The following is a 22,591-nucleotide window of genomic DNA, read 5'->3' on the forward strand; positions in this document are numbered from 1 at the left end:
CCAGAAGTTGTGAACATTCAGACTTTGTAATCAAATACTTCTTAATGTATCTCACTGATAATGAAGTCTTTCAAAATCTAAGATTATCTCAATAGATGTGAACTCTAAACTATGTAGCTATCAAACCCATAGCTCCCACCACTCCCCCAGCAAGCTGCTGCTATAGGAGAGGAGAGGCATGCTCCTCAGCTGAGGTCAGATCACAGTTCTCTTAGTTTTGATTCTATTTTGAACATTGTATTTTTAAGAAGGGTAAAAATAAACTCATTTCAGCAGCAGGAACCTACTTTGAATCACATGCTCTGTAAGACAGAGGTGAGACAGTGAATTTATTACCAAGTGAGCCCAGCTGAAGCCCCAACCTGCAAACCTTGATCTACTGTCTTCCACTCGTCCAATGCAGTAACTCTAGAACTAATCTACTAACCATTATTTTTGTGAAAAAAAATAATGTTCAAGTGAGAGAGAAAACACTAGTAAAAGCTTAAAATTAATTCTTATGAGTATGCACAAATGTGAACCTCAGGTCTATCCTGTAAAGCAGGAAAATTATATAGCACAGTTGAGAGACAAAGCACTAGAATTCAGAAAACTAAGTTTGAAATGCCAGCTCTGTGGCCTTAGGCAGACTACCTTGTCCATCCTAGCCTCACTCACCTCCTGTGGAGATAAGTCAGTCAGTACTTTTCTCATAGCATTATTACAAGGGTTAAAAAAAATAATCCAAAGTACCTAGCACATTGTGCCTAGTAAATCCTGTGTTAGCTTCTATTACAACTACCATTATTACGATAAACATTTCACCTCATCTATTCACTCATCCATCCATCTATCCCACAAATATTTAGTGAGTGACTAGAATATGCCAAGTACCCTCCTGGCACTGACACTTGTCTTCCCAGAATGTTCAGTCTATTCCTCAGAGATTTTTTTCTTAGTCTAATAAGCTATAAATATGACTTATTAGAAATCAACCACCTGACACCAAACTTCCATTTTTGTTAAGATTTATCAGTCATCTCTACCAAGAGTTATCTCTTATAACAACCAATATCACAGGGTTTCAAGACAAGATATTTTTAATCTGTATTAAAAAGTCAAGAGTACGATTAAATTGATTTATTCAACATATTGTGTATATGTGTGTTTATGGACAGATGTAAGTTTCCTTAAAAACATCATTATCCTTGCTAAAAATAAAGAATAGATCTACTCCAAGAGCGTCTTAAAAGTCTAAAATAAAAAGGCAAAGCCCAAACTGCACCAGTTGCTGGCCAGTTGGAGAAGAGGTCAGACAGGATGCATAATTCCTAGCTGGCTTTACTCCAGTTTTGTAGATTCTGGGAGGTAAAGTCCACAGCCTGAATTTCTCACATCAATCACTGTCAAAGAACAGCTATTACTGTAGAAGAATTTTAGTCTCAAAGAAACTGTAATGCCACAGAATCTCCCCTTAGCATATTCTGTAGAGTCAATATCTAGACTTTCATTTAATTCTGGCTTCTTTCACTGACTAATCTGTGAACTTGGCAGTTTTCTTATTTGGTTAAGCCTGGATCATTTTTTCTAACACTGAACAAAGAAGGCAGTTATTGCCAAAATGTAAATTCAAAAAGCAGAAAGCAGTATTAGTCTTAAATTTAACACATTTTATGGCTCAAGTGGGATGGGGTTACATTTCATAACTGGCTGAGTCAAATAATAAATAGGATTTAAATCACTGCTGTTAAGTTCTGATGTGAAAGAAATTCAACAAACTTTAATAGGAAAAAAAAAGATATTTTGCTCCTGATATCCATGGGATTAGTTATGATGTTCCAATACACTTAATCAATATTACCTCTATAATATTTCAGTTGAAAAAGTGTATTTCATTATTATTCTCCTGGATCTAATGCTCACTGATGGTCCGCAGTTTTAAAGTTAAATCAACTAATTGTTGGGAAAGAGGGGAGAAAGACAATGTAGCCTGGGTTTGAAGAAATTAAAAAGAATAGCTCTGCTCTCACCATAATAGTCATGAGAAAGCATAATGATGCAATCAAGCATACAAATGTATTATTTTAATTAATGTTAACTGATAAGGATATTTAACTTGTAACATTCCATTTTTACTTTACCAACTCAATATATATAACCAACCAGCAAATTTTCCCACATGTGGCTAAAAGGTCATTTTCCTCAAATAAAATGAGTGATAAAAAGGCTTACCGGAACAAAATTCATTTCCTCTCTCATTCAAAACAAACAAAAAAATTTCAAAGTTGTTATGAGCTGTCTGCTTCCTAACACAGTTTAAGTTTATTATATTCAGGAGCATGAACCACTGCTTAATTAGAAGGCCTTTAGGTGATTTTTAGGCACTCCAACTACAGTTTGTCTCTGCTTCCTTAATAGGAGGTAATACTTGCTAAAATAGATTCAAAGGAAACATTAAAAAGGAGTAACTGATTGCCTCTGGGAAGAGGGTGGTTGAAGACAGGGATGAAAGTGACAGTTTCTTGTCACTACCTACTCTTTTTTGCCTTTTGATTTGTGTACCACATGTACCCAGTGTAATGGCTGATGGCTGTGTTTAACAAGTTAAAAGCATTTCAACTTCCCAGTATAAAAAGTATACCACAGTAATCTCAGGGGAAGGTAATTAGTATTCACCTTTCTCCTCAAGAGGTCCTCCAGAACAAAACTGACGATTATGTATTTCTGCACAAAATGTAAAACAAGGGTTTTCTTCTACCCAAAAGGAAAAGATGTTGGTTTTGTTTTAAAGGCTACCCTTATATCAAACTTGAAAGCCCTCGTTTAGTAGAGGCTAAAAACAAAAAGTAAAGAGGATCTTAAAGTCTGTAAAGTTTGATTTTGTTTTGTGTAATGAGGATTTTTCAAAGGGTTTTTGCATTCTAGGACTACAGCTACTAAGGAAAGTGATCTTGAGAGAATCCAAGGGAACACTAAGGAACAATCAAATACCAGAAGACTAGGTGACTTGGGCATATGGTGATATCACCACAGGTCAGGAGATATGTACTGAATTGAATCATTGGAACAAGCACACTAACATGCACAGTTAAGTTTAAAATTAACTACGATTTTTAGAAATCACAACTTTTAGTCGGCAATGGTGCCAAGAAACAGCAATCCATACTCTGTAGGTGAGAAAGTAAACTATACTATACAGCTATTCCGGAGAGCCGTTTGGAAACATGATTAATATGCTTAGAAACATGCACAACCACCCTTAACCCATTAATTTCAACCGAAGGTATTTATTAAAGCATCGGAGGAACACTAGAAAAATAAGTTCCAAAGCCCTAATGGTGCTACCCACCTTCAAGTTATGAGCTTATAAATTAATTCCCTTTGTGTTTTTTTTTTCTCCAAATTCTTCTTACAATGACTATATATTGTTTTTTTTTTTAAACATCCTATTTTAACACATTACGGTTCTCCCATAGATAAATAAAGATTTGCTACTTATAGCAAATGAAACTAGTTGGGGACAGGGATGGAAGGTAAAGATATTGAGAAAAGAAAAATCTCATATTAATTATCAGGATACAATGAATACCTGTGGTGTTTAGTTACTATTTGGGGGAAAAATAAGATCTTAAAATTTTATGCCAAAATACAGTTGATACTCAGGCTCAAAGAGTAAAATAGCTTTATATTTTGACCAAGTTAATATTGAGTTACCACTATTTTGCTGAATCCATTTTTTTTCTTGTATGCTTGGGCTTAGTACCAACATCAACAAAAGGCAGGATACGACTCTGGTATATACCAGTATCCACTTCAGTCCTTTCAGTTTTGATGAAACAAGTACAGTAGAAATAAGACATATAGAAATTATACAATACTTTGCTATTAAATTTAATCTTTACAGGAGATAACCATATTATAGAAAGATCGTCTACAGTTTATTGTAAAAAAACAAAGCTATTTTCCCTTTAAGTATATTCTCCCATGCCCTGCCAAATGAAATAATATCCAAGTACCATTACTTAAATGGTATTTTACAAAAACAAAATTATGAACTAATTTCCCAGAGGAAAGCAAATGCAACCAAGTTTCGTGTAAGTGCTGAAATTGGGAACTTTTATCTAAGAAACTAGAGTTGGTAAAGTAAAAGTGAGAGTATCTGACCACAAGAATAAGAACTGGCAAACACCCTATTCAAAGCCAAATGCTTTACAGAGCTTTTTCTCCCCAATACCGGCTCTAGGGCTGAACTAAAAGTCCAGAAAAACGTTGCTGAGACTTAAAATACCTGTATAAAAACATAAAATCCTGGGTATTACGCAGAAGATGAGGATTTATAATAGGAGCTAATTGAAGCCAAAAGGTGACAAGAAAGCAAAAGAAAAGAAACCAGTAGTCTGAAGTAAAATACTTATTGTGCACTCACACCTTTTAATGTCAAAGCAGGCATTTGGGGATAATGTATGCCACTTCATCTAGGCCAGATATGCTGCAACAACTACAGTTTAAATCTCTCATATTCATTCCATTTACTGGGTAGAGCATCCAGTTTGGAACTCCAATGTAGCTAATACCAACTATTAAGATCAACTACCAAAACTGCTATTGACAATGATTAAACATCAGTAAGAAACTTTATATGTTAAGCTTTTATTTATTACAGTAAGAAGGCCATGCATTATCCTCATATTAAAGCAGAAGAAACTAAGGCCCAGAAATGCTCTGATTTATCAAATCATGTCCTCCAAGAGAAATACCACGTATGCTAGGCTCCTTAAATTATCCCCACAATAGCTACAAGAAATAACACTAATATAGCTTGTCATCACTGGTATAGAGGCCATAAACACAGGAAGCACTGTCAGGAAGTCTGGTTTTTTTTAAGGCAATGGATTTCACTGGGTACAAGACAGACTACTGGGATGTATTATATAACATGGGGAATATCGCCAATATTTTATAATAACTATAAATGGAGTATAACCTTTAAAAATCGTACTAAAGAGAAAAAGGGCAATGGAGTCCAATAAGCTCTCAGACCTTAAGGGAAAGGAACAATGCCCAGGATACCTGCAGGGTTATCCAAATCTTGGAAGCATCCTGAGATGAAAAAGTCAGATGGATTTAGGTTTGCCTGCCTAAACTCCCTGACTTAGTGGCACCTAGTAGCACTCCTCCCAACTCTCCTTAATATAACTATTTACTTCTTCAATATTCCCCAGTATCTTAACCTGTGTGACTCACAAACTAAAGGTTGCCTTTTTCCCAACTTGAGATTATTTACTAAATTGAATTATTTTAGCTACAAATTTCCTAGAATGACAGATTTTCAAAGATAAAGATTCTATTATACAGTATTAGCTCTCATACATTTTCAAGTTTTAAGTCCGTAAGATACCTAAATTTCGGAAAATACGCTTCCTAATGCTTGAGCAAGGAGCACCGGATTATTTTGTTAACACCTTTACTTCTATTTCCTCCATCCTAACACTAATCAAGTTACATAATCTATATATACCTGAGCTTCCTCATTTGTAAAACGGGGATAGTAATGGGTCCTACATCAAAGAATTGTTATATGGCTTCAGTGCTATAATATATATAAAGTTCTTTGAACAGTACCTGGCACATAATAAGAGTTAACATCTATTGAGCCTTACGATGTAAGCAGCAGCTGTAATAATGGGAAGCAGAATGAATCGAGGATGGCAAGATCTGAGTTCAAGCTCTAGGATATATTTGCTTTATATCCTTGAAAAGCCACTCAGTTTCTATGAGTGACTGAGTCATACGTATACATGTATAACACTGGTTCTGTCAGCTCCTGGAGCTCCTAAGATATAGTAATGTATGTCAAATGCTTTTATCTACTGCTAAAAGCTATTACTTATAAGCAGTAACACTTTGCTTGCCAAAGCAAAGAAATATAACTAAGCAGTCAAAATGTCAGGCTGCCTACTAATTCAATCCTCATTCATGTTAAAAACAATGCTAACAAGACTGTTTATCTGGTTTTCATTCATAGCAAATGAAAAGCTGGAAATCAAGGCAGTGAAAGATAAATTTAACAACAGCTCCAACTCCCCCCACCAAAAAAAGATCACAATTAGAAAGATAAATTGTTCAAGGCACCTAAAATTCAAGACAGGGATATTTATTATTAAAATAAATAGATATAAATACCCTAAGGGATTCTTGAGGACGCTCGCCCAGTATGGGACAATAAATTATGTTTTAATGATAATAATAAGTCATCAAAATATGGTTAAGCTGTGTTCAATATTCCCTGATTAAAGAGGCAGAAAATTATGTAATACACTTCAGAAACATTTATAATTAAGATGGCTAAAATGTAAAAGTTCTGGAGCTTGAAAGAGTTTCAAGAAATACACATACACGTCAAAGTTATTCATTCTCCACTAAAGTCAGAAAACTGAAAGGAGCCAAGAGCACGTAATTTTTTGTTGTTAAAACATGAATAAAAGGCCAAAAACTATATTCGACTTGAGGCTAAGATTTCAGACGAAGCTTCCACTTCATAGAGCTTAACAAGCTTTATCTAGTCTTTGTAACTTCATATAGAAGCTACATACAGTATAAACAAAACAGAATGGTACGTGTCATAGCCCAGTATAAGCCCTTTAAAAATCTGAATTAGTCATTTCAGTTCACAAGCATTTCTTACCAACATTTTCTCATTAAAAATGAGAAACCATCAGGTAAGCACAGTAGAGATTAACATCTATTGTGAGGGTCAGACATAATCTAACCAATCCTTCCTGTTAACTGAATAGATGCTCAATTAACATCAGTGATTTTTTTTTAACAGAAAAGATGACTAAAAAGACAAAGAAATATAAGCAAGTTTATAAAGTTAACTGGTCTCCTGGCCTCACTCACTCCTGTACTCTTTCCTCACTAACACACTATTAATTTCTACAAACCATTTACTAATCCAGTTTCCTCATGATTCATCTTCAAGAAAATTTCCATACACAGGACTGTATTAATTCACTCACAATATCTGAGCACTTTCTATGTGTCAGTCACTGTTCTAGACACTTGTAAATATTGTAGTGAACGAACTTGACATGGGTCCTGCTCTCAGGAAGTTGATATTTTACTGTGAGAAGACAAACGAGAATTTTAGACTGTAACAAGGGCTGAACAGGGTATATGAGTCAGTGACCTGATGGAGCCACTAAAGATTAGTCACAAAGCCCCTAAACATCTAAACTGACACCTGGATAACAAAAAAAGTATACATTAACTGACTTTTTCACTTATTAGTAACATACCCTACCTTACTTCTAGTAAAGGAGAAATAAGGTAGCTAACAATTTCAAACGATAAGATAACTTTTTACATAAAGGAGAAAATAAAATTTAAAAGGTATTAAATCTCAGTGGCAATGGGTTTTAAGCACTGGAACTATGTAAAATATCTATGTTTTACACTTTTGCCTTCAAGTCATCATCTCAGTGAGAAAGAAAAATGCATAAACAGTAAACCATTAATAAAAAACATATGATTGCATGCCAATGTGAGCGACACAAGCTGCCGTCATAAAAAGTTCAGAGAAAGGAAGAGATCGATGTGGCCCAGAACAGTACATTAATATGCTATAAATCACCTGAAACACCAGGTCAGAAGATTCTGAGACACTGTATTTCTGCATTTCTAACAAGCTATTAGGAAAGACCAATTCTCCTTGGACCACACTTTGAGTATCAAAAGTATAACGTAAAAAGGTAAGATTCAGACAGGTTTGAGATGAATAAGGTGGGTTTTACATGAAAATGCCAATAAGAAGAATTAGCTTGATCTTATCTAGGAAAATGAGAAGAATTAACTACAATGAAGATCCATTTTTCTATTCTGAAAGGATATACTAGCACTGACTCTGCACAAGGTACAATAAAAGACACACTGACAAGTCTATTGGAATAGACAGTTAAGATTATTGAGATACTATTTCACACAGGGGAAAAAAAACAAGCCATCTAACTGTCCAGTAACAGTCAGATGAGGAAAAGTATGTACTATTCATACAATGAAATACTACATAGTAATGAAAATGAAAATGAATTACACCATCTCATTCTAGAACAGACTAATCTCAAAATCATGGTGTAAGATATGCATATACAATTCAAGACACAGTAGAACATATACTATAACTTAATTCATATTTATTAATATAAACAGGCAAAATTAAACAAATCGTTTAGGAATACTCTGTGGTGAAGCCATAAAGAAAATGAAATCACTGAAACAAAGCTCACAATAGTGATTATAGGTTGCAGAGAAGGGATGGGAAGAAAGGATGAAATAGGGAAGAGGCTTCGAAGATATTCATAATGTTCTAGTCCTGAAGTTAAATGGCAGGTAAGTGGATGTTTATTTGATGATTGTTTAAGTTATGTTCTTATAGACACTATTTTGCATGAATGATATATTTTGAATTTTTTTTTTACAGCTCTTTCTTAACATTATCAATGATCTTTTAAAAAACTAAGTCAGGGAATCGGTGATGGTAGATTTCATAGCAGCGAGTAAAGAAAGAAAAGAAGACTACAAATAGAGACAATTTTTTAACCACTGACTTCAAAGGAAAAAAGTGGGGACTAAGAATGGAACACAGAGCACCAAGTAAAAATAGACAGCTGAATATGTTAATATGGGAAAGTCTGACAATAGTCACATATTAAAAGAAAAGTAATATTAAAGACATAGAAAATTGATGACCCAGGATTAAAGGCAGGAAAGGAAAGGCTCAAGAAGAAAAGAAAAACTGGCCCTGGCCAAAGTGCCAGGAACAAATGTGATTAAACATCAGCCTAACCAAATTAGTCCTGTGTGCCTGAAATGAACAGTTGCCATGAAGCTTGGTAATAGCAGTAAACAAACCTGAATAAAAAGCCAGAACAGCTTGGTGGGCCTTGAATTCACTGAAAAATAACTGAAAACATTTCAGGAGGGAAATTAAGGATCTGAACTTCTACATAAAGTGAATGTTTTAATGAAAGTATGAAGGATGGACTGAAGTGAGCTAAGAAAACAATTCAAGATGCCATTAAAATGATATATAAAAGAAGATAACAGGACATGAAACAGAAATGGTACAAAAAGAAAATTAAATCTTTTATTCATTAATTTATCCTATCTGTGTGAGTTAACTGATTCAGTTTTAGGAATATAACAGGTGAAAAAGCATAATCCCTGCCTGCCCTCAGTAGCTTATATTCTGGTGGGGAGCCAAACAAGAAAGCAAACCAGACAGTTATAGGCAGTGGGAAATGCTACAAAGGAAATACAGGGTGGTGTGATGGAGAGCGATGGGGATAGGGCTATTTTTGACAGGGTTGTTAGGTAAGGTCTTTTTTGAGATGGCAGCATGTAAGCTAAGGTTTAAAGACTCAAAAGAAGCCACAGAGAAGAAATATTTGAGAGTACTTCAGACAGAGAAAACAAAACACTGAAAGCTCATTATGACCGAAGCCCAGAAGAAAGTATGAGGTGAGTTTGAAGAAAGAGACAAGAATATCAGGACCTTTAAGACTGTGTTAAGAAGTCAATGTTTTTTATTGTAAGTGGTTGGTGGCATTTAGATGAGAAGCAGATGGGAATCTGATACATTTTAGAGGTGTAACCAACAGGACTTGCTGAGGGACTGGATGCTGAAGGTTAAAAAAAAAACAACAAGCATACGTTAAAATGCCTAGGTTTTTTGACTTCTTAAAATGGGTAGAGAGCAGTAGTTCTATTCACTAAGATGGGACAAACTGAGATAAAACCAATGAGGGGAAGAGAGGAAGGAGGGAAGAAATCATTAATTTTATTTTTGACACATTAAAGCTGAGGTGCCTATAATATCCAAACAGTGATATCAAGCAGGCAGTTGGGTATGTAAGAGTGGCATTCACAAACCACGTCTGCCAAGAAATAAAAACCTAGCAGTTATCAGAATACAAACATTTAAATCTTTGAAAAAGGACCTGAAAGAGAGTCCACTACTATAATTACTACAAATAACAACAGCAACATCTAAGATTAAATGGTAGCACGCATATAAGGAAAATGAGGCACAAAGACGTTAACTAGCCCAATGTCATTTAGCTAATTTTAGACCTAGATTCCAACCCAAGCAGTCTGACTCTAGATTTGTGCTTTCATCTACTCTGTCAAGCAGAGACCAGGTAGAAGGAGATCTAAACCCAAATCCTGAGGCATTCCAATGTTCCCAGATGAGGAAAGGAGAAGCCAACATAAAAAAACGTTTATTGTAATTAAGTAGTTTCAGGTAAAGCGCTGAACCACAGGCTCAAAAGTAGATACAAAGTAAATCTCCACTTGGGGATTTACAGATGTCAGATCCCAGCAGGGAAGCACTAAAGTTAACCTTACTCTCCCCTTCCAAAAGCCCGAGTCCTAGATCCTTTTCGACACCTCCGTCACCTACTCGTCTCCCTGAAGAGTCATTCTCCACAGACCCTCTCTCAGGCATCTCAAGACTCCAAGAATCTGTCCCACATACTCCTAGCCTAGGTCCCCTTTCTCAGCCCTCCACTCTCCCATGAAACGGCAAAAAAGGTTTCGGCGTCTCACGAACAAAAAGTGAAAATGAAGAAAGAGGGTTTTAGGGAAAAACCCTGACCCAGCCTCAGCAAGTCCACACGGGAGGCCGCCGGGAACAGCGTCTGGCGGGACCCGACTGGGAACTGCGCTCCCCACGTGGGCCTGAGGAGACGGAACCCCACTCACCAAGCCATCTATCTGCACTTGCTTCACGGCCGAATCTCCGGACCCGCCTTTGCTTTTGCCTTTCCCTGAAGCGCCGGTGGTGGAGCTGGAAGAGGTGGCGGCAGAGCCGGTGCCTTCCTTGCGGGACGCCATCTTTCCAGCCGGACAGGAAAAGAGAGAAACGTGAGTAACCGGAAGCGGAAGTATAAGCTTCGCGTGACGTCACGCGCAGTCCGGCGTTTGAGGGGCGGGGCTGGAAGGCAAGATTGACGGGGAAGACCCCGCCTCCCTTCTCTTTTCCAGGCTCACCTTCTTCGCTAGTGGAATCTTTGCGCATGTGTATTGTGCGTTTGTGGCTTCCTTGCTGTTGAATGCGTCAAGAAAAACAAGACATTTTAAAATGTTTTCCTCTTAATGTTTAGTCGGTCTCCACTCGGCAGTTGATGACAATAGCATGATACATTTATGTAGCATCTCATTCGTAAAAATGCTTTCATTTCTAATTTTTTTTTAGATGTATGCGATTGAGTTTATTGTAAGAAAGGTAAGAGAAAATGGGGTTGGAGAAAGAAAAGAGGTGGAGACAACTGGAGAAGGGTTTTCATACTGGGCTTCCTATCCACAGGCCTCAGTAGCCCTGCCATAAGTTTGCCCGATTCTTTCGCATCAAGAAGTTGATCTTGCGAGCCACTACAGTGTTGTAGATTTGCCCGCAGATTTCATAGCTTTCCCTAGTTGCCAACGGCAAGGCTTCTCCTAGTACCGCCGTCGCTTTATGTCCTCAGTGACCCCATCCGTGGCAAAGACACCCAAGCTGGCTTTTTCCAACCATAGACTTCTTGCACTGCTTTCCCAGACAATCCCAGCCACATGGTTCGAATTTTCCGAATTCATAAAGAAGCCTCTTTAGGGTCCTGTATGCACCTTCCACGTTCCCTTTCCGTACTATCACAGTACTGGCAATGAACTTCAGATGTTTTGCCATGACCTTGGATTTAAGTCTTCAGTCTGCAGGACCTCTCACCCCTCAGCGTCCAGTCGATCCCTTTCTTTTCGAATTTTTTTAAACTAATCTCCATTCCCTATCTTGTAAACTGTGAAGAGCTATACTAACTCCCGTTACATATTAGGAAATTGCAGCATGATTTCTCTAACATCATTCTGTTGATTAATAGTCAGCCAGTACTGCAGTTTGTTTAAAAGTTCTTTGCATGTTTTGTCCCTGGAAATATCCCACTAAGGTTTTCTAGTCATGTATGCTAATCACACTACATGAGGTTCTTGTAATCTGACCCAAGGCAGTGTATATGGGCCCTTTGCATGCAATATCCCAGAGCCAAAAGGTACAAATAGAGAGAGAGAGGCCAAGAAGTAGAATTTTAAAAAGGAAATCAATATGATCACTCTAACTAGAAAAGGTCTAGAAGGAATGACACTTCCTTCACTTAGATTCCTGGCTTCCTTCCTATCTCACTGGCTGCTCCTTTCTTCTCAGTAACTTTTGCTGATTTCGTTACCTTTGCCAAATTTTAAAACACTGAATAGCACCAAATTTCAGTCCTTGTACATCTTTGTTCCCTTGTCTTTACTCCCTGTCTCAAGGCTCATCATGCATATGCTGATGATTCCCAGTTTATATTTCCCAGACCTCTCCACTGAACTCCACACCAGCATGTCCATCTATCTATTCAACATCTCCACTAAATGTCCCATAGACCCCTCTAACTTAACCTTTCAAAAACTAAGCTCAAAATACCACCTCCCCTCAAAAAAAAAGTTCTTCCCACAGTCTTTCCCATCTCATTTGATGACAACTCTATTCTTCTAGTTGATAAAACCAAAACCTATGGGGTCACCTTTGACTCCTCTGTTTCCCTCACACCCTACCTCTGGTCTGTTGAAAACTCCTGTAGGCTCCATAATAAAAATATATTCAATATCCAGACTTCTTTTGGGAAGATGAAGGAGAAGTATTTTTCCTATTCCTCCCGATAAGTACAACTAAATCCCTAGACATTATATATAAAAGAAACATAAGAAGACTCTACAAGGTGGAGAAAAGGAGAAAGACTGCTTTAGGGATGTTGGGAACCAAGGAACAACACAGCGGTGATTTCCCAGTTTCTATTTGCCATATGTATCACAGACTTGAAGCTGGTGTCCAGTGACCTGAAAACATCAGGCACAGATAAAAAGAGCTCTGACAAAAGTCTGTTCCCTGCACAGTCAGTGGAAACTATTGGTGGTCTTGAAGTTTCACCCTTACCAGACAGTAATAAGGCATCCACTTTATCCCTCAATAGAGTGATGTCAGAGAAGGCCTAGTGGATACTAAGGATTTCACCATGGCTGCTCATGATGCCACCCATTCCTAATGCCAGTGAAGGAAACAAGAAGAGCGGTAATAAAGCATTCCTACCCCTCCCATCCAAGAGGTGTAAGTTCAGGACTCACGGGAGCGGGAACTCCCATACTCCAGCAGTAACAAGGAACTAGTCCTACTCTCAGGGGAGCCAGTAGGCTGAATGTAGAACTTCTATTTGTACCCTCATGGGGCAGTAACGAGAAAGACTCCCTTCTCTTTCCATTGCCAGAGCTGTGTCAGAGGAAGCTAGGTAAAACAAAAAGTCTCAAGATTCAGAGTTCTGCACAATACCAAATGTTGGCAAGGATGTGGAGGAAAGGAAACCCTTGTACACTGGTGGTGGGAATGTAAATCGGTGCAGCCACTATGGAAAACATTATGCAGGTCTATCAAAAACCTAAAAATAGAAATACCATGTGACCCAGAAATTCCCCTCCTGGTATATATCAAAAAAACAAAAAAAAAAAACAAAAAAAACACTAATTTGAAAAGATACATTGACCCCAATGTTCATAGCAGAATTATTTACAATAGCCAAGCTATGGAAGCAACCTGAGCATCCATCAATAGATGAGTGGATAAAGAAGATGTGTTATATATACACAATGGATTACACAGCCATATAAAAGAATGAAATTTTGCCATTTGCAGCAACATGGATGGATTTGGAGGGCATTATGCTAAGTGAAATAAGTCAGAGAGAGAATGACAAATACTGTAGTATATCATTTATATGTGGACTTTAGAAAGTATAACAAACTACTGACATATAGGGAAGACAGGCTTCTATAAGTCACTTGAACTGGTAAAATGACTTAACAGTAAACTCTGATAAGTTATTTTTATCTAATACCTAGAGGAACCACTAAAAATGCTTTACAAAGGGATACACTCAAAAATACCATAGATAAGTCAATATGAAATTCTAAAGAATATTCAAATAACCCACAAGAATGTAATAAAAAGAAAACAAATAAAAACAGAGAGAATTAATAGGGAAAAAAATGAAATGGCAGTCTTAAATCTAAATATATCAATAACTAGATTAATATAAATGGTCTAAATACACCAATTAAAAAAACAACAATTGGCGAAATGGATTAAAAAAACATTAGTAGAATGGATAAAAACAACCTAACCATAGGCTGTCTAACAGAAATTCATTTCAAATATAATGATATAGGCATATTGACAGTACAGTGATGGGAAAATATATCATGCAAACATTAACCAAAAGAAAGCAAGACTGGCTGTATTAATATCAGATAAAGGAGAATTCAGAGCTTAAGAGAATCACCAGAAACAGAGGGAAATATTATATAATGATAAAATGGTCAATCACCAAAACCACATAGCAATTCTAAATGTGTATGTCCTAGCAACAAAGCTGAACTTATCTCAAGAAAAAACCGATAGAGCTCAAAAGACAAATAGACACACCCACAGTCATAGTTAGAGGTGTCAACTCCCCTCTTAACAATTGAGAGAACAACCAGAGAGAAAATCAGCAAGGAAAAAAAGCAATTCAGCAACACCATGAATCAACAGGATCTAACCAACATTTATAAAACATTCCACCCCGCACCCCGAAACAACAGGATATACACTGTCAAGTGGCCATGGAACAGACAGATCATATCCTGAGTCATGAATTAAACTCAACAAATTTAAAATAATTGAAATCATTCAGCGTATGTTCTCCAACCACTGTGGATTCAAAATAAAGTCAAAACATAAAGGTAACAGGAAAGTTTCTAAATACTTGGGAGCTATAAAACACACTTCTAATAACCCATGGATCAAGGAGGTAGTCTTAAAGGAAATTTTAAAACACATGCACATTAAACTGAATGAATATGAGAATATAAAATGTCAAAATTGGTGGGACACAGCTGCCTCAGTACTGAGAGGTGAATTTATAGCCAAATGTGTACATTGTAAAAGAGGAAAAATAACATTTCTCAGATCAATAACCTAAGCTGCTTCTTCAAGATCCTAGAAGAATAAGAGCAAAATAAACCTGAAACATGCAGAAGAAATTAAATACTAGGATTCCGAATATATTTGGTCACTCAAAGAAGGTTGCTCACAATCATTAAATTGTATTTTTGCCCTCCTCCAAAAGGCAGTGTGATATTGTGGGTCTTAATTTCACTGCGGATATTCATATACTAGATAAAATTAATTTACCCTGTATTCCCAACAGTATGTTTTTCATTCTCTCTGTCACAGGAACTAAAGTTTTTTAGCATACTTCTATATTTTCTGGAAATATTTCAAGTTTAGTCAGAGGCAAAAAGAGAAGTTGGTGAGGGCCTTCCAAAGCAAGCTGTGGGCTCTGTCCATGGGTGATTACCGCATGGGGACAGGAAGCAGAGGATAGCCTGCCATACCTGAGTGAAAAAATGAAAAAATAAACAGTCTGACTAGTTCTGCTTTTGTGGCATGTAACTCAACCCACTAGGAAAACACAGCCCAGTGAATGTCAGACTGTGACCAGTCCATGCCATAGACCCCGCCAGTACTGGAGCTGTTTTTCCATCACTTGGCTAAGACTTACTTAAATCCTTTTCAATGCAATAAAATAGGAGTCAAGGCACCAAAGATGAGCCAAAGAATTTCCTAAAATGTCCCTTTATTCCTATTCAGTATTCAGATGAACCAAAGGATTTTTTTATATATCAATTTATTCTTTTTCAGTTGTTGCCTTCTTCCAGACCTCTATGGAAGGCAAGGTTCCTCTGAGCATTTTGACAGTCTTGGGCCTGAGCTGAGCTCAGGGCTCACAGGCAACCTCTATAAGACCAATTCAGCATTTGTTTCAGCCTTGGTACGAAGGAAGTGGGTAGAAAGTAATCTGACCTTTCTATTTACTGCCCCTCTGGAAAGTAACTGTACATTCACGACACGTAACCAAGGGGCGGTCCTTCTTTAGTACCCATTAGAAACAAAGGAAGCAAGGAAGCATCTTGCTTCAATCAAAGTTTTCAGCAAGAGCCTGTAAGGTGTGTAGGTTCTTATCTCTTCTGGGCAGATTACTTTCTAGGAAAGGAATACAAAGATCTTTTTTCTCCTGGAGAAGGAGATACCACTACGGGGTGGCTGTGGGATCTCCCCAAACATCAGATTAGCCTGTCCATCTTAGGGAGTCATAAGTAACAGGATATAGAGAGAAACAGGAAGTCTATCTTCCAACATTCCATAAGGAAGGGATCAGAAACTCCCTACTCTCTGCAAATGGGAGGAAAGGGCAATAGCTGTCCCATCTCCTCCTCCTCAAAAGAATATGTGGTGCCATCAATAATTCCTGGACAAGGTCTGAGACGTAAAAATTAGCCATAAGCAAAGCCAGGTGAAACAACACATAAATAGGGCAAATTAAAGTTCTGGATTAAATTAGTACACTTCTCAGAAGTCCACAAGTATTCATTTGGCCAAAGGAAATCATTTGGCTTAAAACAGTAAACACTTTGCTTAATATTTAACTAGAATGGAAAAGATGACTTTGGGAGATAGATGAAAGCAGCTAATAGCAACACTTAGTTCTGTATCCCAGCCTCTTCACAATAGTGTCTAGGATAAAACAAGACACGCGGAACATCTTAAATCTCTTTAGAGCAAGGTTTTATACAGGTAATACAATCATTTTTCATTTTAAAATATAATTTGTTGCCTAGATTCAACAAATACTCCATCAGTTGGGATGCTGTGGGCTATCAACAACCAAAAACGAACAAGGAAACAAGAAACAATTTAAATTATTTTCAACAAAAAGGAAATGTATTCTACGACATAACTAAATGTCTCGAGGGGGCATACTCCAAATGAAGCAGCATAATGATGCCAGTTTTATATTTTTATGAATCTCTTGATTCTGCCTTCTGCCATGTTTTACTGGCTAGCTCTCCTCCTAACCTCAAAATAGCTGCCAGTAGCAAAGGACATAACACACTTCTTTTTTTATGTTTTTTGTAAGAAAAAGAAAACCTCTCCCCCAGAGAGAAAAAAAGATCCTTCTCTGTAGTCTGGGAACAATTTAAGTCATATGCCTCTTCTGTGTACATATGTGAAATGAGACTATGTGAGGTTATACTTTGAAGAGGTAAGTGATTTGTTCAGTATTATGAAAAGTCACAATGGAGAGGTTAAAGAGAGAGCCAATATAAAGAAAATAATACTCAATTATACATATAACCCAGCATGTGGGTATTTTGTACATGTTTGCTAAAATAATAATAATTTTTAAAAAGACATTTGATCTTCTCATCCCAGTATTTTGATTTATGACTTACCAACTAATATTAAGAGAAAGTGATCTTGCACTGAAAACATTTACGCAGATTCTAAGTGCAACTTTTATTTTGTATAATATCATGTAATTAATATCTTGTATTGGTGTAGTTCAATTATAAATACATGACTTTGAAATAATATTCCACTGAATTATTGAAAGCCTTTAATTTCTTGCCACCAGAAGTAAAGTTTCTGCCCTGAAGTCCTCCTGCTGCTTAAAAATATATACGAAACCATGAGTGAAAGGGTTGTCTTCAACATTTTGTTCAATATAAATAAATAGTGTTTTTAGAAAATCTTTTTAATGCCATAAGCTGACATAATTTTCAATGTTTAAACTCCTTTAAGTAACAGTAATAATATTTGCTTCCACAGAGTAATTTTATAAGGATTCATTAATCTTCTAAAACGCTTTGATAGGTTAAAAATGAATGACCCCATAGAGCATAAAATTCTCTACCAATTTCAGTTACGATTTAATTAAATTTCAAATGGCATTTTCTTATGTATGTATCAAAGTAAAACATTCTGCACATTGCTACCACTTTTTAACTTTTTGCTTTTCTCTACCACTGTATGTTTTTACTACTGTAATTAATACCACTGAACATTTTGTAGTAAAATCCCAACGGAGAACACTATTCAGATCTGTTATTGTGAAATACTGAGTTCCCTTCAACTTATATCACATGGCAGTATTTGTTCCCTGTATAATTTCATTCAAATAAACTATTACAGCAAGCAAATTTGCTAGTCTAATTTTACAGCCATCTGACACCAGTTATCTGATAACCAATAGTGAATACTGTCTGGTTTAGAAATATCCTTGACAGAGAAATCCCTTGAAATTTTTTTTCTAAGAGACAGTTTCTCCTTTGTCATTTACCCTGGAGGAAGAGCTCACTGGTACTAGCTGAGCCTACAGACAGAAATTCTGCTTGCTTTCTTTAATTGACAGCTGGGTGACACTAACATTTCCTTGATGTTTCTTGCCCAAGTCACTGAGGTTCTTCATATTTAACTAACTTTTCCAAACAAGAGATACATCCTGCTGACATTCCCAGTTCAAATCAAATTGTTTATACTTTCAAAAGAAACAAATGTCAATTTAGCTTCTATAGTATGTAAAAAGGATTTAGTTTATTTTCCTTTGAAAAGGTATTTTACCTTTCACAGAAAACTTATAAACTAGGATTTTGAACTTATTCAAAGAAAGGGCAATTGTATTGGCAAACACTAACCAACATCAAAGTTTTATCAAAAGCATCTGCCAATATAAAATTCTCTAACTCTGGCAGGTAGTTTTAACTCACTCTAACAATTGGGATTGGGTTTGGCTGCATATAAAAGAAACAATGTGTCAATGTAGCTGCATTCTTAGTTTAAAAAAAAGTACCATTCTGGTGAGTGATGTTGACAATGGGGAGGGCTATTCATGTGTGGAGACAGGGGCTACACGGAAAGTCTCTGCTTCTTTCTTTCAATTTTGTTGTAAACCTAATACTGCTCTAAAAAAAAGTAAAGCCTCAAAAAATGAAAAGAAATCAAAAATAATATTCTTTAAACTAAAAGAGAAGTTTATTTTTCTTCTCATGTAAAACTAACCCAGAGGTAGAAACCCTAGATTTGGAAAGGCAGTTTCATAGTCACTGATGGCTGAGACTCGTTCTCTTATCTACTTTGCTAGCTTAGCATATGGCCTCCATCCTCAAACTTACCTCCTGGTCTAAAATAGGCTGCTAGTGTTCCCTTCATCACATCCAAATTCCAAGGAGTGGGAAGAAAGGTGATGGAAAAAAAACAAAAGTGCCCACCACCAAGTTAGGTCAACTTCTTTAAGCAGCTTTCCGAGAGGTCCCTTGTAACACTTAAACTTACCTATCCTTGGCTAAAACTTAATCGTGACTACTGAAACACACAGAAGACTGGGTGATGGATTCTCTTCTCTGGGACATTATTGACCAGAATAAAATTGGGGTTCTATTACTAAAGGAAAGAGAAGAGATATTGAATGTCAATTCACAGTCTGTTCCATATCCATTGTATTAAATGTGTTGATTTTGTGAGAAATTTCACACAGACATTAAAAATAATGAATGAGAGCTATGCCAACTGACTTGGAGTGTGTGTGCGGAGGGAGAATTTCCACAAGGATTATTGGGTGAGAAAAGCAAAATGTATAGAAGTGATAAAATATGATTCCATTTTGAATAACATAGAGTGACAAAAATCACTACGTACACATGCAAATAAGCATATGACTATGAAAAAAATTACTGAAGGGTACACAGTAGGTTAACATGTGTTATCTGGTCAAGGAAGAGGAGATGAATATCTTTGTGTTGTTCCATTGTTCCTCTTGTTATAACAGGTGTGTGTTATTTTTTAATTTGAATACTATAAAAAATGTTCTTTAAAAACCAACCTTCCTAAGACATTCCTCTATACATAAAAATTCACAGTAAGAAAGTCCCAGGTAGAATTTATCCTAGGGGATCTTAGGGAAGGACTAATAGGCCCTCAATACAAACCATTTTACCTAAGTTGTTCTAAGTGATTTATTTAGGGAAATTATTTATTTAAAGACTATGTTAGCTGGGTAACATTAGAAAGAATGTTGCATTCTTTTGGAGCTAATGGATGTTAACAAATGTTTATAAATATTTAAATATGAATATAAGGCAGAATAATATTACAATAGATATCTTTGCTGAATTATTTGGTATACTACCATTTATGAAATTAAACAAAATAACCTTTATTAATTATATTTAATACTTACCTATTTACTTCCATTTAGGTCATGAATCTTTCATGAAAAGTCTTGTTTGGGAATTAGTCATACCTTGCAAGAATAAATCATTTTCATGTCAACTTGGCTTCATCAAAATTTCATGAAAAAAGAACTTCAAAATCATGTACAACATCATATTATAAATTATTTTTGATCCAGATGTAATAAAGAATATGAAGAGTATGAAAAAATAAAGAAAAGTAAATTAATCCCCTACCTACCTCAACTGCATGTCTATTTGGCCTGGAAAACGTCCAGTGTAGTGACCTGAGAAAACAAAATAGCAGCAATGCTGAGACATTAAGGTTTCTGCACTATAAGGTCAAAAATATTTTCAATGACTATTTAAAATTTTAATAATGATATTATAATAATTTTCAAAGTAAAATTTCAGATTTGAAGTTATATCCAAATAGTTCATCCAATAATGGCAATATTTGTTTTCTGTCTTGGTTGTGGCCAAATATTGATTTTCCAATACTAGGCCATTTGGCATCAGACATAGGAGTATTCAGTGGCCCAATTAGTGAAAAACATCCCATTGGGTAAACAGTGATGCTTTACTGCAAACAGTCCCTTAGGAACACTAATATGCATAATAAGTAGCTTGGGGAGATTGTAATAAATGTCACTTCCTCTCTGAATAGTGTCCCTCTCCTTCAATAATTGTTTTCAGTCAGAAATGGGCATAATAAACAAGTTACTAAGAGCTTTTCTACATGCCCTAGGATCATGTTTTGAGGAATAGTGCTATATTAGAAAATTCTGTTTTAAATTTGATAATCAGCATCATAGACCTTCTTTTTGTTTGTGAAATTAGGGTCAGTTGTGCCAACAACACTGTCATATTCAAAGAGCTTGGGAAAAAATGCTGTAGTTTAATAAATTAAAAAAAAAAAAAAAACTAGAGCATGATTTAAATCCCTAGTTAGTCCTGCACCACATTTTTCTTAGTGAAACATGGCCAATGGGATGGAGCTGGGAGATAAATCTGTGAGTCTATTTTTAAAATTGTTTTAAGTGTTTTGCAAGGCTGGGAGTGTATATTTTCTCTGTCTGTGGTGGGAGTATAGTCAGAGTAGGGTGTTGGCACACAGGGATAAAGAGAGTATTCAGATTGGAAGTAGTGAGTGATTATACTCAAGAACCATGAATCCAGTCCTACAATAACTCTACATGGCTTCCAATTTCTAAATTTATTTTCAGTTAAATGAAAGCAGCCATCTAAGTGATGTTGTGCCGGGAATCAAGACAGGGTTAACATTATAAAATATCCTAGTTCCAATTTCATAAACCTGTATCTTCAAATAAAACTCCAAACGCAAACAATACATCTCAATTACTTTGTAAGTTACTTTTCTGAGTTGATTTCTTTCCCTCAATCTTTCACCAAAACTAGATCTGGGACAGATTCCAGGCCAGACCGAAAATGCAAAATTCCATACTCCCCATTCTTTGATTATTTTGCCTTGAATTGAAGTGGATACATGGCAATTAGCTACTAGGGAACTCAAAATCTTCTGATTCATTCTCTTGATTAATCAAGTTGACCAAGTAATTTCTGAACTTTCAGTCAGCTTTGTACGTTCCTGTTACTAGCCCAGTATGCAGTCTTCCTACCTCAGAGACTATAGGCATAAAAAGGGTTCTTAGAATTAATCTAGGCCTGACAACCTATTTGACACTAGGAAGTGGAACCCAGCTTTCTTGGAGAGTTGCTCAAGGTTAAATGGCTTGGGTTAGGGAAAGAATTAGGACCCTAGTTTAGGGATTCTGACTCTGAGAAGATGAAGCTCTTGAGAAGCCCTTCTGAAACATTCCTTGTGAGTGATTTACAATGGTCTTAAGAAGAAGAAATGCAGAACAGTGGGACTTTTTGCCCTGACTTTGATCTCTTTACTGATGGTAGTCCTATAAGGGGTGGCAGGAACATCTGAACTCAAGGCAGAGTTCCAGCGATAGTTCTGACGCTAAAGAACCAGGGGCCCTTAGTAAATGTGCCTAACTTCCTTGTAACAAGGCAACCAGCACAAACCCGCCCATTGTCGTCCAATATAGTTTGGGCCCTTTCCTTCCCTCACCTGAGAATTATTAACATTAAGGCAAAAATATAGGGTAAATTACTTAGAACTGTGTCTATAAAATATTAACTCTCAATAATACCACTGATTACCATCATACCGCCGATTATTGAGAGGCTGCCTGGCAGATGACGCTTTAGACGCAGTGTGCAGAATCTTTCAATCCGGCCCATGACTGCGCATGTACGCTTCCGTGAGAAATCGCTACTCGCTTTCCCGCTTGGGCGCAAGCTACGCCCCCGAGGGCGTGCGCCTTAAAGCGCGGGCACCGCGGTGAAGCGCGCGCTCGTCGGGGCGTGACCAAAACCAGGTCCGGCACGTGGGGGTGTTTGCTTC

At 36.6% G+C, this 22,591-nt stretch overlaps 1 protein-coding gene, 1 long non-coding RNA gene and 1 pseudogene across 2 annotated transcripts in view; all 3 read right to left on the reverse strand.

Annotated features, from left to right (window-relative positions):
- EIF3H (eukaryotic translation initiation factor 3 subunit H) overlaps positions 1–10,901 on the reverse strand; it is an 81,176-nt gene extending 70,275 nt beyond the window's left edge. The window contains exon 1 of the mRNA XM_010972576.3: positions 10,744–10,901. Coding sequence (XP_010970878.1) covers positions 10,744–10,875 — 132 coding nt within the window. The 5' untranslated portion in view covers positions 10,876–10,901. The remainder of the gene's footprint in view (positions 1–10,743) is intronic.
- A 123-nt stretch (positions 10,902–11,024) lies between these two features.
- Positions 11,025–11,716, reverse strand: LOC141575033 (small ribosomal subunit protein bS21m-like; annotated as a pseudogene).
- A 2,514-nt stretch (positions 11,717–14,230) lies between these two features.
- LOC141575013 (uncharacterized) lies at positions 14,231–22,580 on the reverse strand. The gene is made up of 4 exons (XR_012502218.1): positions 22,348–22,580; positions 20,396–20,441; positions 20,163–20,225; positions 14,231–15,480 (listed from the first exon to the last, which is right to left on the reverse strand). It is a non-coding gene; the product is annotated as an uncharacterized LOC141575013 (long non-coding RNA).
- Between the last annotated feature and the right edge of the window lie 11 nt (positions 22,581–22,591).

Source organism: Camelus bactrianus, chromosome 25 (assembly GCF_048773025.1).
Source record: "Camelus bactrianus isolate YW-2024 breed Bactrian camel chromosome 25, ASM4877302v1, whole genome shotgun sequence".
NCBI classification, from domain to species: Eukaryota; Metazoa; Chordata; class Mammalia; order Artiodactyla; family Camelidae; genus Camelus; species Camelus bactrianus.